The 16,930-nt window shown below is 39.6% G+C and overlaps 2 protein-coding genes across 2 annotated transcripts; both read right to left on the bottom strand.

Moving 5' to 3' along the window:
• Positions 1-593: 593 nt before the first annotated feature.
• On the bottom strand, positions 594-5,025 carry LOC148089043 (uncharacterized). The gene is made up of 9 exons (XM_087783073.1): positions 4,912-5,025; positions 2,813-3,145; positions 2,383-2,580; positions 1,914-2,267; positions 1,641-1,853; positions 1,531-1,569; positions 1,388-1,466; positions 1,248-1,308; positions 594-993 (listed from the first exon to the last, which is right to left on the bottom strand). Exons 1-9 carry the CDS (start codon positions 4,955-4,957, stop codon positions 931-933), a joined length of 1,386 nt encoding a protein of 461 aa, XP_087639199.1. The 5' UTR covers positions 4,958-5,025; the 3' UTR covers positions 594-930.
• Positions 5,026-11,271: 6,246 nt separating this feature from the next.
• On the bottom strand, positions 11,272-13,584 carry LOC148089044 (uncharacterized). Its single transcript, XM_087783850.1, has 7 exons — positions 13,329-13,584; positions 12,912-13,097; positions 12,443-12,796; positions 12,170-12,382; positions 11,825-12,097; positions 11,453-11,710; positions 11,272-11,354 (listed from the first exon to the last, which is right to left on the bottom strand). The coding sequence occupies exons 1-7, from the start codon at positions 13,582-13,584 to the stop codon at positions 11,272-11,274; spliced, it is 1,623 nt and encodes a 540-aa protein (XP_087639976.1).
• Positions 13,585-16,930: the final 3,346 nt, after the last annotated feature.

Genomic DNA, 16,930 nt, shown 5'->3' on the forward strand with positions numbered 1-16,930 from the left:
AGTAAATTTGAGGAGACATGATTCAGGTTCAGGGATGTTTAAGGATCCCTCATCATGAGGAGGCTGTGAACTTATTACTTTATAAAGTTGCTTTGAAATCTGAGCGAACGAGAGGTTACGAGAGCGGAGTCTATTATGACCTAATAATGGCTTCACTCCTCCAGCCAGCTGAAATCACACCCTGCTTTGTTCATACCACACATCCCTTGAAGGTGGAGACTTCATGGATTCATGATGCTCTGTGACAAACCTTGATGCTTGACCAATCACAGCAGAGTGGGTGTGGTTATGGTTAACTAGATTTAAGCTCCATAAAATAGTTTTTTTTGGTGGGCGGGGCTTAAGATCATTTTCTAATGTCAATATTTAAATAAAAAGAGTTTTGTACAAACAGACACTGATGATAAAATAGAGGTCAAAGATCTATTTAAGACACACTTAAATCAACACATTAGATCAACTTTAACGTCCTTTGGTCGCACATCTTGTCAAAGACCAGCTACTTGAGAAGGTTCTAAAGAATAACTGTCCACAGTTCCAGAGCCCATTAAGAGAAACTGTGGATCATCTTTATTCGACAGTTTTGCAGTATTTTGTGCAAGTATTCAGCTGAGAAATGAGGTTCCATGAAGCTTCACTATCCTTGTAATTCCAGTCAAACATGTCACCAGATCGTATCAGAGCTCAGCTCATCTATGACTAGTTCAGTGGTTCCCAAAGTAGCCAGTGAGTCTTACTAAAGTACAATGACTACAATTACCTGAAAACAAGCCACAAACTAAAAACTATTTTTCAATGAAAATCTTAAGCATTCTTGTTGAAACACATGTGCCAAGAGGCGAACGACAAACACGTCTGGGAACCACAAGACTAGTGGGTTCCTCTCTCGAGAGTCAAGGTCACACAACCAGAGTTGATGGGATCCTGAGATTAATGGATGGAAGCGTAGTCTTGATCTTCCTCCTCAGCTGCTGCCTCTTCACCTCCACAGGACTGGAAAGAAACAAGTATCAGGTCTGAACTGTGAGGATGAGTTGACGACTGCGACCAGAGTCTGAGAACTTGTGCTCCACTTAAGACCTGCAGACTTTTACTGGACTCACGAGTCGACTCTTAAAAACGTGTTGGTTCCTGTGATGTGTGGTATGTTGTGTTCATTTAGCATCTGAGGTTCCAGCACACGTGTGGACCGGCTGCTTCAGAAGGTTCTGAAGGTGAGGAGTAAAGATAACACGATGGTGCTTCACCTGCACGTGGTACTCAGCTCTCCCTGCAGCTTCTGGAGACGGGCTGGAGAACTTGATTCTTCTGGATCATCAAATGAAATCATGGATACATTCAGCTTCTCAAACACCAGCCAGAACAAAGTGGAAATGTGAAGTTCTACCTGAAGATGTAGCAGCCAGCGAGAAGTATCAGCAGGAGAAGAAGAAGAGTGACGGACACAAAAGGAATTTTCATTGAACCTGCAATCAACACCAACTTTCAGCTGCACTGTCAGATTGACTGAACGACCTTCAACGACCTCACCAGGAAGACTCTGGACCACTGACGGATGTGATAGATTGTCTGCAGGTGAATTGTGGACATGTCAGTGAAGATCCTCAGATCATTTCCCGTTGCTGACAACAAGAACTCACACAGAGGAGCAGACGTGACCTCATGACCTTCAAGGCCACAGATGAAAGAATCACCAGGTCGTGGATCCACTTCATAAAACTCTCTGTTAACATCGACTTGATGTCCGTTCTTGGACCAGAAGAACGAATGATGGTCAGATGATTTGCAGGTGCTGAGACACCTCAGCTCCACTGTGGTTCTGCTGAGCCATCTGCTCACCTGGACCTGCAGGTCTGAGGAACATCATTGACTTCATCAGTGAGCAGGAGATTCATGCAAGTGTTCATCAGTACCTGTCACAGTCAGAGACACTCCAGCTAACATGCTCCTCCATTCGACGTCTGAAGTCGTGAACTTGAAGAGAAACTGAGCTGAATCTCCTCCTCTCAGGTCAGAGATGGTCAGAGTGGAGACAGACTCTCCCATGTTTGTGACATCAGAGCTAGAGTAGCGCGGGTCTTTACCAACGTCCTCAGGTGTCGATGGTTCGGTCCAGTGTTGTCTTTGTTGAGGACTGAACCAGAACTGTGATGACAGAGTTTCAGTGTAACTGTAGGAGCAGGAGAACCTCACTGAGGAACCTGCAGGAGCACAGACGCTTCTTCTGCCAGTGTAGCTCAGCTTGTTGCACCTGTTGTCATGTGTACCTGTGAGATGAAGAGATGAAGAGTGATGGACGCTTGTTGAGGTTTCAATAAAACACAGACGTCCCTTCAGTTGGAGACAAACAGGATGAGAGAAGAACGACGACTGTTGACTTACACACAGGTGCAGACGGAAGATCTTCGTGTCCTTTCACTGCACAGGAATAACTGTTCTTGATGGTCAAGGAACCATGATAGTAAGAACTTGTTTCTTTAAGTTCTACTCCATTTTCATACCAAACGTATGGATTCATGTAACAATCACTCTTACACTGTAGGTATTGTGGGTATAAGTAAGTTCTTTCAATCACCAGTTCTGTTGGAGGAAGAGAGAAAACCCAAGTCAGCACATTTACAAGATTTTGACAAACTGAAGAAAATATTATAGACAATAAAAGCAACATTTAAAGAATACTTGATCCTCACTAAGCAACGTCAAGGATCTTGTTTTCAAGAATTCTTGTTTGTCAACATCAACAAAAACTCTGGTTTGTTTCACAACATCTGACTGGTTTGTGAGGAAGACATCAGCTGCACGTGTGACTGACCTGTGACCTCCAGACTGACTCCATTTCGAAAAGTGTTCTTGTTCTTAGAGGTGATGACCCTGAACATGTATACTCTGGTGTCTTCTTTCCTCACATCAGAGATGATCATCGTACAGTTGTTGTCACTGCACTGATGCTGCACTCGACCTCTGAACTGTGGCAGAGACTCCAGACCAACCTTGGAACTCTGACCTTGAATAAACCACAAGGTCCTCTGAAGAGTGTGATTCTGAGGGAACGTGAACCTGCAGTTCATTTTCACTGTTGATCCTCTGACAGCACAGCTGGTATCAGAACTGTAGGTTCCTCTCCAGTCATTCTGACCTTGAACATCTGCAGAAGAGACAAAGTCAGAATGTGGACGACCTTGGAGTCTCAGCTAGCTTGTCTCATAAATATATATATATATATATATATATATATATATATATATATATATATTACCTGTGTTGTCAAAGTAACATTCGATTAAATAGAAAACAAAGTTTCATATGATTGAAAGCAGCTGACTCTAAATCCTTCCTGTTCTTTCAGAAGCTGAGTCACCTCCACATTCAGTGTCTTTACAAATGTAGAAGATTCTCTTGAACTCTGACACTCAACAAAACTTCTCCAGAAAGGTAAGAAATTGTGGGTTTAGACCCAGTATTCGGTTTGGATGTGAACCAGACTTGAACGAGATGGTGACCAGAATGAATGTTGTCATCATGAACACGTTGAATTGTTCATTAACTTTTTGAAGACACTTCTATCAACTTCCTTTTTGACATCCTGTTTTAGGTCTGAGTGCATCACAAGAAGCTTGTCACGTGACCTGGACTGGCAACATAATAGTTAGTCTTAAGACGTCGAAGAGTATCAGAAAAAATAAAACAGAATTCAAAGTTTGAATTGAAGTTCATTGATTTATTTTCTACCGCTTTATCCCTTGTGGCAGTGAGAGGCAGGGGACACCCTGGACAGAGACCGAGTCTGTCGCAGGGCACACAAAGACAGACCACCATTCAAACACACACTAATACCTATATCCAAACTTCTCAATCAACCTCTGTATGTGTTTGGACTGTGGGAGGAAACCAGAAATGAAATCCTGAAAGAAACTGGCAGCGAGTGAAGAGTTTTAAGGATCGGGGGAAATGTGAGTTCTTCTACTAGAGCGGGTCAGAATTCTCGCTGCAGAGTTTTTTATGGAAAGAGGGTCAAACATAGCAGGAAAACTGTCTGCAATATCGGCTGAGATAACACGCCTCTGAGACCTAACTTTCAAGGGCTTGGTTTAGGGAAGAAGTCCAGGTTAAACAAGACAAGAGAATCATCACTCAGATGGACATCATGTACAGATACATTAGAAATGTCCAGGCCAAGACTAAAAACGAAGTCTAAAATGTGTCTATTTTGGTGAGTTGGTTCAAAAACTAATTAATTAAATTAAAAATAAAGGCATCAGTCAAAGTTAATAGTTATTTAGCAGAGCAAGATGTGACGTCAGCAACATGAAGAAGTATCAGATAGACATAATAAATGTCTGTCACGAATTAAAATTCATGTCGACTGGAATCTAAATGTAATACTGCAAAATAAATAATTAAAAGATCTTATCAAATACCGCAAAATAAATAATTAAAAGATCTTATCAATTCTGATATAAGGAGCGGGACAAACAAACTGCACAATAGGTTTGTAGTCAAAGTTTAAACATCAATCAAATTATCTGAGATTTATTATCTTCAGCTGAACAGATGAAAACTGACATTTAAAATTATATTTGTTGCTCAATTTCTACTTTTTGTTTGAAAAACAGACAATAATACGTAGCAGTGTAAAAGTCTGAACATAATTTCACTTCACGTGTTTCTATCAGATCGAACAAGAATCAAACCGAAGTTATTGACAATCACAAAGCAACACGAAGCAGAAGTAAAGAAGTGTCAAATCATGCTGCTGATCTTTAGAAGTACTAGAAGTATCGGAAACATGAAGAGGTGAGTTGAAAGTGTTGCTACAATATTTGAAGTAGACACAGAAATGTGAAGCCATTACAGACACTAAAATAAGACGCATCAGTGTCACTCTTCTACAAACACACAGTCTAGTGTTACCTTGAAGGAAGAGAAGGATGAGCCAAAGTACTGTCTTAGAAGTCATGGCGTGCGACTGCTAGCATGTACAACAGACTGTGACTCCAGACTTGATGAGGATCAACTTAGCTGCAGAAAAAACCTCCCTCACTTCACTGGAACTTCATTAAATTCACTTCATTTTTTTCTGAAACTGAATCTGTTCATCAAACAATTTTATTTACAGGTTTTGTTTAGCATACATTGTATCCTGATAATCAGATAATAGTCAGCCGTGCCCGCCCTGGCAGGAAGGTAGTTGCACAACTGTACAATGCAATACAAACAGTCGACTTCAGAAATAATTCGCTTATGTACATTTAATAATTGATTTAAAACGGGGGAAAAAATAAAAATAAATAATTACTGAGGTGTTTATGATGCGAACTACAGACGGGTAGAATGAGTTATAGAAAGGCGAATATTCTAACATTTTTGCTATTTGAAAAGCGAATTATTTCGGAACTCAAATGTTTGTATTGCATTGTACAGTTGTGCGTTATTATTAGTGAAACACCTTCAGCCAATCGGCGGCTTCGTCACATGTCTTTTTGTCAATATAAATGTTTTATGTGTGGTAAAAAGTATCATGTAAACGTTCTGTTGACGTTTCTTTAACCCATAAAAATATTTTAAAGAGACGTTCGCGTATGCATCGTGTGATGTCATCACGTAGGAAGTGGGGGGACAAATATTGTATTATTATCTTATTATCTTGTTCGATCTCTCAACGCACATCCATCAATGTCAAGAGAACAGCACACCCAAGTGGTCATTAGGTTCCACTACAGTTATTGTTATCATTTGACATTAATGGTTACAGTTGCTTATAGAGTCATTGTTGTCTTGTATACCCTGACAAGAAAAAGTAACAGGGAGAGCGAGCAGGAAGCAGCGCCATCCATGTCTACTGAAAACACAAGCACTGAAGTCAACCTGAACCCTGGAGTGAACATTCAAACTGAGAGAGTCGCTGCAGCTAAAGCCTTTACTTGAACTCACCAAGACTCCTGCCTTGGACTTGGGCATCGTGAAAGTTCAGTATTGTTTTTATTGTACCTTTTAAAAACAAGGCTCCTGTAGAATTACTAAATAACCTATATTGTCATGATGGTCTTTTGGTGCCCTTTAAAAAAATATATCACACTTAAAATGATTTTGTTCAATGAAATGACAACTTGTTTGATTGTCACTTCAGTGCTTATGTTTTTAGTAGAAGTGAAGCTGTGGTGCTTTAGTTTAATAAATGGAGACAGCACTAAACTTTGTTGTTTGTTGTTAGTTTTTTTTAGATTTTGGGATCAACTGTAACTTTTTAGTAATTCGAGAATTATTTCTCTATACTGTGCGAGTCGTCCCAGAGCCATTGTTCAACCTGAAGCCAATATGTTTTTAGGTTGAAAAGTTTGCCCCCCTGAAAAAACTAAAAAGTTTTTAGTAGAAAATTAATGAAATTCTTAGTACATGAGGCCCCTGAACTGGTCTGCAGTGGAGGATGTGGCTGACACCGAGGATGAGACCAGGTCGAATGGACATCTTTGGAAGTTACTTACGGAGGAAAAGTGTGCAAATATGAGTAAACATGACACTTTTTTTGGCTGCTATCCAACTCTACTTATTTATACAAGTCATTTTTCTATAAAAATAATTAAATCCACACATCCTTCCATCATGACTGATTATCAGTCCATTCAAGTAATGTATGAACTTATTTATGTTCAGTAAATTTGATGAAGGTAGATCTAGAGAAGTTAAAAATATCTTGAGAATTTAACAAAAATCTCAAGAAGTTAAAGAAGATGAAGTTAAATAAGTTCTTGAGAAGTTAAAAAGATCCTGAAGTTAAAAAGATTTTGACAAGTTAAAAACGATTCTAAGAAGCTAAAAAGATCTTGAGAAGTTAAAAAGATCTTGAGAAGTTAAAAATTCTTAAGGAGTTAATCAAGATCCTAAGAAGTTAAAAAGATCTTGAGAAGTTAACAAAGACCTTGAAAGTTAAAAAAGATCTTGAGAAGTTAAAAATATTTTAAGAAGTTAAAGAAGATCCTAAGAAGTTAAAAAAAAAATCTTAATAAGTTAAAGAAGAAGTTGAAATTATCTTGAGGAGAAATAAATAAATAAAAAATAGAGGTTTTGAGAAGTTAAAAAGATCTTGAGAAGGTAAAAAATATCTTAAGAAGTAAAGATCTTGAGAAGTTAAAAAGATCCTTTGAGTACAACATGTCTTATATCTTTTCTCAAGAATCAATTGTATTTCCTTTTTTTGGCCATGGTCCCAATGAACCTTAAATGCAAAAAAAACTTGCTTACAGATCTTAAAACTTTGTTTAACTTCTGAAGATCTCTATTTTTTCTTTCTTCCATGTTAGGGGCTCTGTAGTTTTAAAAAATGTGTTTTAGAATTTTGTTGAAAGTCTTCAATGGCTCCTCGTATTGTTAGGCAAAACCTGTTTGTGTTTTGATTAAAATGGTTTTTTCGTGCATTTTTTTCAAATCATGTTATTTATTAATCAATACTTTGAGTTGTTTTTTGGTTTGCAGGTCACAAGAAGAGGCAGAAGTCCAGAGAAGGAGACAAAACACCAGAGGACACTTCAGAGCAGCCACTTGTCAAGACCAGGGTGACCAGCAGAGACTCAGTACTTTAAGGTAAGGTAAGGTAAGGAAAACTTTATTGATCCCTCAGGAGGTCTCCTTTGGGAAATTGTTTTTTTCCAGTAGCCAGCAATTTTTCATAAACAATAAAAAATAATACAGAAAAAATTAAATAAGAAAAGAACATAAGAGGAAGAACAAGATGACACAAGACCTTTCATAGAGGACCTGACACAGAGCTTCACTGATCTGGGCGACAGGTTCCTGGTCCTGGTCTGTAATCCAGACCTTCAACTCTAACTTCTACAAAAGTCCTCGTCCTCAACCTGTTGCTTACCTGGTCTCCACCTTCTAACTGCTCCTGGATCTGCCCCATGGCATCCTCCTTTGACTTTCTATGGAACTCCATTTTTAATTTCTGGAACTGGTGTAGATCACAGCTGGTGTGTACTTGAACCTTCACACATTCACCATGTCTCTGTGCTCAGATCTACTGATGGGAGACTTAGTGCTGCCCCCTGGAGCCTGGCTACGGAACAATCGGATGTATACGTGAAGATTGTCAACGTAAAACCAGAATTTGTACGTCTGACTTTGTTTTAAAACTTAAGACTTAAATAAATAAATGATACATAATAAATAAATATAAATAATGAATAAAAAAGACTTAATTAAATTAAAAACTTAAGACTTTCTACTCACCCTCATGTCGACCAAGAGTTGGGATTATTTTCATTTTTTTAATTTTTTTTTAATGTAGCGACTGGAGCTCAGTTGTCTTCGTCTTTTTCTTCATCTTCGTCCAAAAAGACACTTAAAAACATCCAAACACCTCCATACTGCTCGTCTGTAACTCTTGTGTTGAAGCCTCGACATGAGAGATAGTTTGGACTATTTAATGAAACAAAAATGTTTAAACAGACAGAAAGGACTCTGGGTAAATATTGCACGAGCTCCCAGTTTAGACAGTAGACACTGTCCACATGTTTACTCCGGGTACTTCCTCTCTTTGTAGCATGTTACCCTTATAGCTCCTGCTACAGACAAGCTTAAAGTTGAAATAATTGTGTAGATTTAAGTGTGTCTTAAATTTATCTTAGACTCTATTGAAAAATATATTTAAATGAAAATTATCTTAACCCCGCCCACTGAAAACATGTTTTTCTGGGGATGAAGTCATGTTTACCATAACCACACCTACTCTGCTATGACTAATCGAATGTCAAGGTATGTCACAGTGCGTCATCAATCCAAGGGACACATTGTATCAATGAAGCCGGGTGTGATTTCAGCTGGCTGTAGGAGTGAAGCCATTATTACGTCATAATGGACTCTGCTCTCATAACCTCTCGTTCGCCCAGATTTCAGAGCAACTTTATAAAGGAATAAGTTCAAAACATAGTCATGATTAGGAACTTACTGCATCTTGGAGAGGAAGACTTCAACATTTAAAACATGTGAGTTGGGTTTTCACGTTATTTGGCATTTAAGATACAAAGAAAGTATTTATTTTTTCCCAAACAATTTCTCTCGTCAAGGTGTCATAACAAGAGGGACATTACAGACGAGCAATAAGGAGGTATAAGGATCTGTCTGACGAACGTGTCAAGACAGTAGATTTCCAAAACTAGACAGAGGGTGTTTGATTTTCAGTTTATTGATATGAATCACAAAATATTTTTAAAAACAAATACCCGACTGAAATAAGTAAACATGAAAGTGTGTACAATCATGGTGAAGGTGACAACTAATAAAACCAGAGCAGCTGATGCCTTCGATAATCACCGTCAGTATTTCGGCACAGGAGACACATTTGACTCTCAACGTTGGTCAATTCTAACAGTCTTGTTGGCTCGAGGTCGCAATTGTCAAATGATGATGTAAATACATACCAGAACAAGGATTGTAATCCAGCCACTCGACCGGTTGCAGGACACCATCAGCCGTCTAGTCTATTTTACTACACACCACTCATCTTTTATAGTCCGCAAAATAATGTGTTTAACTTTTTACATCTTCACACGTGATCCTGAAACAGCATGTTCCAGTGGAGGTCATTTTTGTAAACCCCAAGAATTGGCCAATTTACAAAACCTTATTTTTTTTCAATACTTTTTAAAGCAGTGAGTCTCCACCTGCTGTCTGAGGTTAAGTCTGTGGAGACACACGACGTGGACTGTAAATACCATCATGTACACATGTAAATAAGACTAATTTCCTGTAAATCTACTTTTCTACTTTGAAGTAACAAGTATAAGACTAAAATAACAGTATTTGATGACGTGTCTGTGGTGTTTCTGGGATGAGCATCAGCACCTCTAAGTTTAGGTACATTCATCTCAGCAGGATAAAGAGAGAGAGAGTAAATTTGAGGAGACATGATTCAGGTTCAGGGATGTTTAAGGATCCCTCATCATGAGGAGGCTGTGAACTTATTACTTTATAAAGTTGCTTTGAAATCTGAGCGAACGAGAGGTTACGAGAGCGGAGTCTATTATGACCTAATAATGGCTTCACTCCTCCTCCAGCCAGCTGTAATCACACCCTGCTTTGTTTATACAACACATCCCTTGAAGGTGGAGACTTCCTGGATTCATGATGCTCTGTGACAAACCTTGATGCTTGACCAATCAAAGCAGAGTGGGTGTTGTTATGGTTAACTAGATTTAAGCTCCATAAAATAGGGTTTTTTGGTGGCCGGGGCTTAAGATCATTTTCTAATGTCAATATTTAAATAAAAAGAGTTTTGTACAAACAGACACTGATGATAAAATAGAAGTCAAAGATCTATTTAAGACACACTTAAATCAACACATTAGATCAACTTTAACGTCCTTTGGTCGCACATCTTCTCAAAGACCAGCTACTTCAGAAGGTTCTAAAGAATAACTGTCCACAGTTCCAGAGCCCATTAAAAGAAACTGTGGATCATATTTATTCGACAGTTTTGCAGTATTTTGTGCAAGTATTCAGCTGAGAAATGAGGTTTCATGAAGCTTCACTATCCTTGTAATTCCAGTCAAACATGTCACCAGATCGTATCAGAGCTCAGCTCATCTATGACTAGTTCAGTGGTTCCCAAAGTAGCCAGTGAGTCTTACTAAAGTACAATGACTACAATTACCTGAAAACAAGCCACAAACTAAAAACTATTTTTCAATGAAAATCTTAAGCATTCTTGTTGAAACACATGTGCCAAGAGGCGAACGACAAACACGTTTGGGAACCACAAGACTAGTGGGTTCCTCTCTCGAGAGTCAAGGTCACACAACCAGAGTTGATGGGATCCTGAGATGAATGGATGGAAGCGTAGTCTTGATCTTCCTCCTCAGCTGCTGCCTCTTCACCTCCACAGGACTGGAAAGAAACAAGTATCAGGTCTGAACTGTGAGGATGAGTGGACGACTGCGACCAGAGTCTGAGAACTTGTGCTCCACTTAAGACCTGCAGACTTTCACTGGACTCACGAGTCGACTCTTAAAAACGTGTTGGTTCCTGTGATGTGTGGTATGTTGTGTTCATTTAGCATCTGAGGTTCCAGCACACGTGTGGACCGGCTGCTTCAGAAGGTTCTGAAGGTGAGGAGTAAAGAGAACACGATGGTGCTTCACCTGCACGTGGTACTCAGCTCTCCCTGCAGCTTCTGGAGCCGGGCTGGAGAACTTGATTCTTCTGGATCATCAAATGAAATCATGGATACATTCAGCTTCTCAAACACCAGCCAGAACAAAGTGGAAATGTGAAGTTCTACCTGAAGATGTAGCAGCCAGCGAGAAGTATCAGCAGGAGAAGAAGAAGAGTGACGGACACAAAAGGAATTTTCATTGAACCTGCAATCAACACCAACTTTCATTTGTCGTGGAAGGTCAAATAAAGCTGTGACCTTGACATGTGAGGTGAAGATGGAATGAGGGACTTTCGAACACACCTGACTCAACAGTGAGGAGCACGGCAGCCTCATGTTGTCCTCGGAGGTTCTGGGCTCGACACACGTAACTCCCAGCCTGCTCACGTCTGACTTCAGTGATGGTGAACATCTGTCCAGATGCTACAGCAGTCGGGTCTCCTTCCAGGTACCAGGTGTAGTTAGCTTGAGGGTTAGCATCGGAGCTGCAGGTCAGGTTGACTGAAGCTCCCGCCTTCACTTCATCAGCGGACACAGACACAGATGGAGGCCTTGGAGCATCTGGTGAGGAAGAAGTTTGACATGACTGTGGATCAGAACACCTGCTGAGAGTCCAGTTGATGACCGTCCTGTTCAAAGAAACTTCAACAGGTGGAGAAGAGGTCACGGACTCACATTGAACATCCATGATGAGCGACTGTGACGTCCACTTCCTAAACTCACTCTCAACGGAGCAGGAAAACTCTCCGGAGTCTGAGGACCGGACAGGACTGAAGAGCAGGTCTTTGCCCACAAACTGCTGAGAGACATTTGACGTCTTCTTCCAGGTGAACTTCAACTTCCCTCCGGGATGAAGGTTAGCATCGGAGCTGCACGTCAGATTGACTGAACGACCTTCAACGACCTCACCAGGAGGACTCTGGACCACTGACGGATCTAATGGATTGTCTGCAAGTGAAGGTTTGAACACGTCAGTGAAGATCCTCAGATCATTTCCCGTTGCTGACAACAAGAACTCACACAGAGGAGCAGACGTGACCTCATGACCTTCAAGGCCACAGATGAAAGAATCACCAGATCGTAAATCCACTTCATAAGAATCTCTGTTAACATCGACTTGATGTCCGTTCTTGGACCAGAAGAACGAATGATGGTCAGATGATTTGCAGCTGCTGAGACACCTCAGCTCCACTCTGGTACTGCTGAGCCATCTGCTCGCCTGGACCTGCAGGTCTGAGGAACATCATTGACTTCATCAGTGAGCAGGAGATTCATGCGAGTGTTCATCAGTACCTGTCACAGTCAGAGACACTCCAGCTAACATGCTCCTCCATTCGACGTCTGAAGTCTTGAACTTGAAGAGAAACTGAGCTGAATCTCCTCCTCTCAGGTCAGAGATGGTCAGAGTGGAGACAGACTCTCCCATGTTTGCGACATCAGAGCTAGAGTAGCGCGGGTCTTTACCAACGTCCTCAGGTGTCGATGGTTCGGTCCAGTGTTGTCTTTGTTGAGGACTGAACCAGAACTGTGATGACAGACTTCCAGTGTAACTGTAAGAGCAGGAGAACCTCACTGAGGAACCTGCAGGAGCACAGACGCTTCTTCTGCCAGTGTAGCTCAGCTTGTTGCACCTGTTGTCACCTGGACCTGTGAGATGAAGAGATGAAGAGTGATGGACGCTTGTTGAGGTTTCAATAAAACATAGACGTCCCTTCAGTTGGAGACAAACAGGATGAGAGAAGAACGACGACTGTTGACTTACACACAGGTGCAGACGGAAGATCTTCGTGTCCTTTCACTGCACAGGAATAACTGTTCTTGATGGTCAAGGAACCATCATAGTAAGAACTTGTTTCTTTAAGTTCTACTCCATTTTCATACCAAACGTATGGATACGTGTAACAATCACTCTTACACTGTAGGTAGTAAGTTCTTTCAATCACCAGTTCTGTTGGAGGATGAGAGAAAACCCAAGTCAGCACATTTACAAGATTTTGACAAACTGAAGAAAATATTATAGACAATAAAAGCAACATTTAAAGAATACTTGATCCTCACTAAGCAACGTCAAGGATCTTGTTTTCAAGAATTCTGTTTGTCAACATCAACAAAAACTCTGGTTTGTTTCACAACATCTGACTGGTTTGTGAGGAAGACATCAGCTGCGCGTGTGACTGACCTGTGACCTTCAGACTGACTCCACGTAGAAAAGTGTTCTTGTTCTTAGAGGTGATGACCCTGAACATGTATACTCCGGTGTCTTCTTTCCTCACATCAGAGATGATCATCGTACAGTCGTTGTCACTGCACTGATGCTGCACTCGACCTCTGAACTGTGGCAGAGACTCTAGACCAACCTCGGAACTCTGACCTTGAATAATCCACAAGGTCCTCTGAAGAGTGTGATTCTGAGGGTACGTGAACCTGCAGTTCATTTTCACTGTTGATCCTCTGACAGCACAGCTGGTATCAGAACTGTAGTTTCCTTTCCAGTCATACTGACCTTGAACATCTGCAGAAGAGACAAAGTCAGACTGTGGATGACCTTGGAGAGACGAGTTCAATCTCAGCTAGTTTGTCTCATAAATATATATATATATATATATATATATATATATATACAGTATATTCATTTTTTTCCCTGTGTTGTCAAAGTAACATTCGATTAAATAGAAAACAAAGTTTCATATGATTGAAAGCAGCTGACCCTAAATCCTTCCTGTTCTTTCAGAAGCTGAGTCACCTCCACATTCAGTGTCTTTACAAATGTAGAAGATTCTCTTGAACTCTGACATTCAACTAAACTGCTCCAGAAAGGTAAGAAATTGTGGGTTTAGACTCAGAATTCGGTTTGGATGTGAACCAGACTTGAACAAGATGGTGACCAGAATGAATGAATGAACCACAACTTCCTTTTTGACATCCTGTTTTAGGTCTGAGTGCATCACAAGAAGCTTGTCACGTGACCTGGACTGGCAACATAATAGTTAGTCTTAAGACGTCGAAGAGTATCAGAAAAAAAAAAACAGAATTCAAAGTTTGAATTGAAGTTCATTGATTCATTTTCTACCACTTTATCCCTTGTGGCAGTGAGAGGCAGGGGACACACTGGACAGAGACCGAGTCTGTCGCAGGGCACACAAAGACAGACCACCATTCACACACACACTAATACCTATTTCCCAAAGTTCTCAATCAACCTCTGTATGTGTTTGGACTGTGGCAGGAAACCAGAAATGAAATCCTGAAAGAAACTGGCAGCGAGTGAAGAGTTTTAAGGATTCGGGTCAGAATTCTCGTGTTCAAAAACACAGCAGCAGGACCAGACGGACGCTAGACTGACACACAATAGAAAGGTCTTGAAGAACCACCAAGATCATCTGAGACTCAAAGGAAGTGAATTCCTGAGTCTGAATCACTTTTCATGAACAACTATCTCTATAAACAGTAGCAAGACCTCCCCCACGACCAGAAAGACAAGGCTTCCATAGGACAGCGCTCCCTACTGGACAGAGTTCGTTCAGATGAATAAACTCTTCCTCTCTCTGCCAAGTATCAGATAGAAATAATAAATGTCTGTCACAAATTGAAGTTCATGTCGACTGGAATCTAAATGTAATACTGCAAAATAAATAATTAAAAGATATTATCAATTACTGCAAAATAAATAATTAAAAGATATTATCATTCTGATATAAGGAGTGGACAAACAAACTGCACAATAGGTTTGTAGTCAACGTTTAAATATCAATCAAATTATCTGAGATTTATTATCTTCAGCTGAACATTTACATTTAATATTCCATTTGTTGCTTAATTTCTACTTTTTGCTTGAAAAACAGACAATAATACGTAGCAGTGTAAAAGTCTGAACATAATTTCACTTCACTTGTTTCTATCAGATCGAACAAGAATCAAACCGTAGTTATTGACAATGACAAAGCAACACAAAGCAGAAGTAAAGAAGTGTCAAATCATGCTGCTGATCTTTAGAAGTACTAGAAGTATTGGAAACATGAAGAAACAAGAATCAAATTCCCAGTAAGTACGAGTGAGTTGATTCTCTTCTTAGGACGGTGTTGTTCGAGTTATTTCATTGTCAAATATACATGTTTACAAGACATACAGCATTGATGAAATTTTAGTCCTCTCCGACCCACGATGCAAAACATTAAATAAGAACATGAAAAAATGAAAATGAATAATCAACAAAATGAAATTAATAATGAACAATACTACAATGTTGTGATGAACGTGGAAATAAGGAGGTGAGTTGAAAGTGTTGCTACAATATTTGAAGTAGACACAGAAATGTGAAGCCATTACAGACACTAAAATAAGACGCGTCAGTGTCACTCTTCTACAAACACACAGCCTAGTGTTACCTTGAAGGAAGAGAAGGATGAGCCAAAGTACTGTCTTAGAAGTCATGGCGTGCGACTGCTAGCATGTACAACAGACTGTGACTCCAGACTTGATGAGGATCAACTTAGCTGCAGAAAAAACCCCACAAACACCTCCCTCACTTCACTGATCTTGACAAGTTAAACAGATCTTGAAAAGTCCAAAAAGATCTTGACAAGTTAAAGAAGATCTTGAGAAGTTAAAGAAGATCTTGAGAAGTTAAAAAAGATCTGGAGAAGTTAAAAAAGATCTTGAGAAGTTAAAGAAGATCTTTAGAAGTTAAAGAAGATCTTTAGAAGTTAAAGAAGATCTTGAGAAGTTGAAGCAGATCCTGAGAAGTTGAAATGTTGTTGAGAGGTTAAAGAAGATCTTGAGAAGTTAAAGAAGATATTGAGAAGTCAAAAATATCTTAAGAAGTTAACAAAGATCTTGAGAAGTTAACAAAGATCTTGAGAAGTTAAAAAAGAACTGGAGAAGTTAAAGAAGATCTTGAGAAGTTAAAGAAGATCTTTAGAAGTTAAAGAAGATCTTGAGAAGATGAAGAAGATCCTGAGAAGTTGAAATGATGTTGAGAAGTTAAAGAAGATTTTGAGAAGTTAAAGAAGATCCTAAGAATGCAAAAGGAAGAAACAGAGCCCAAAATAACATGGTGAAGGATTATAGACAAGGATCTAGCGCTAGGAAACGAATGACAAGATGAGATGGAGGGACATCAGTGGTGCTCTGGAGAAAAGTTATACTTTTTATCGCTCCATACTTTGATATACTATTACATTTCGTTATGAAGTCTTTGAGAGCGTGAAACAAGTAGATACTTTTTTTTTTAAACAGCACAGGTTTCCTGTCTTTGCATTACAAACAGCTGCACGTGTACAACTGTCATTGTTGTATCAGGTTTAAGTTAAAGTTAAATACATGCATAGAAGCCGTGGAGATTTTCATTTGCTCTCGTTTCATCTTCAATTGTTACGCACCATCACCACGTCTGCAATATTATGTCAACATTTATTTTAGTTACTGAAACATGGAATCTGGTAGAATTTATAACTATATGGAGAAACGCACTGGAAATAAAATAAATATGTTAGACACAATATGAAAATGAGTAAAAGTGTCCACAATATAAATTATTAGAGTGAATTACAGCTTCTCAAAACAATCCGTACCAAAGTGAAGAAAATGCATACAAGAGTCATTATTATTGTGTTTTCTGATTCAGGACGAACACCTACTAAAAGCATTCATTTTGAGTAAACTCGAGAGCAAAAGAGTTTCTTCCAGAAATACTTCAGCGACAAACTAGTTGGAGCGGTGCTCTGCCAAATGTGTTCCGCCTGTGTGTCACAGCAAAACCTGTCCGGGCTGCACCCGCGGCAG

This window comes from Callionymus lyra, chromosome 1, assembly GCF_982586985.1.
Source record: "Callionymus lyra chromosome 1, fCalLyr1.hap1.1, whole genome shotgun sequence".
Classification (NCBI taxonomy): Eukaryota; Metazoa; Chordata; class Actinopteri; order Syngnathiformes; family Callionymidae; genus Callionymus; species Callionymus lyra.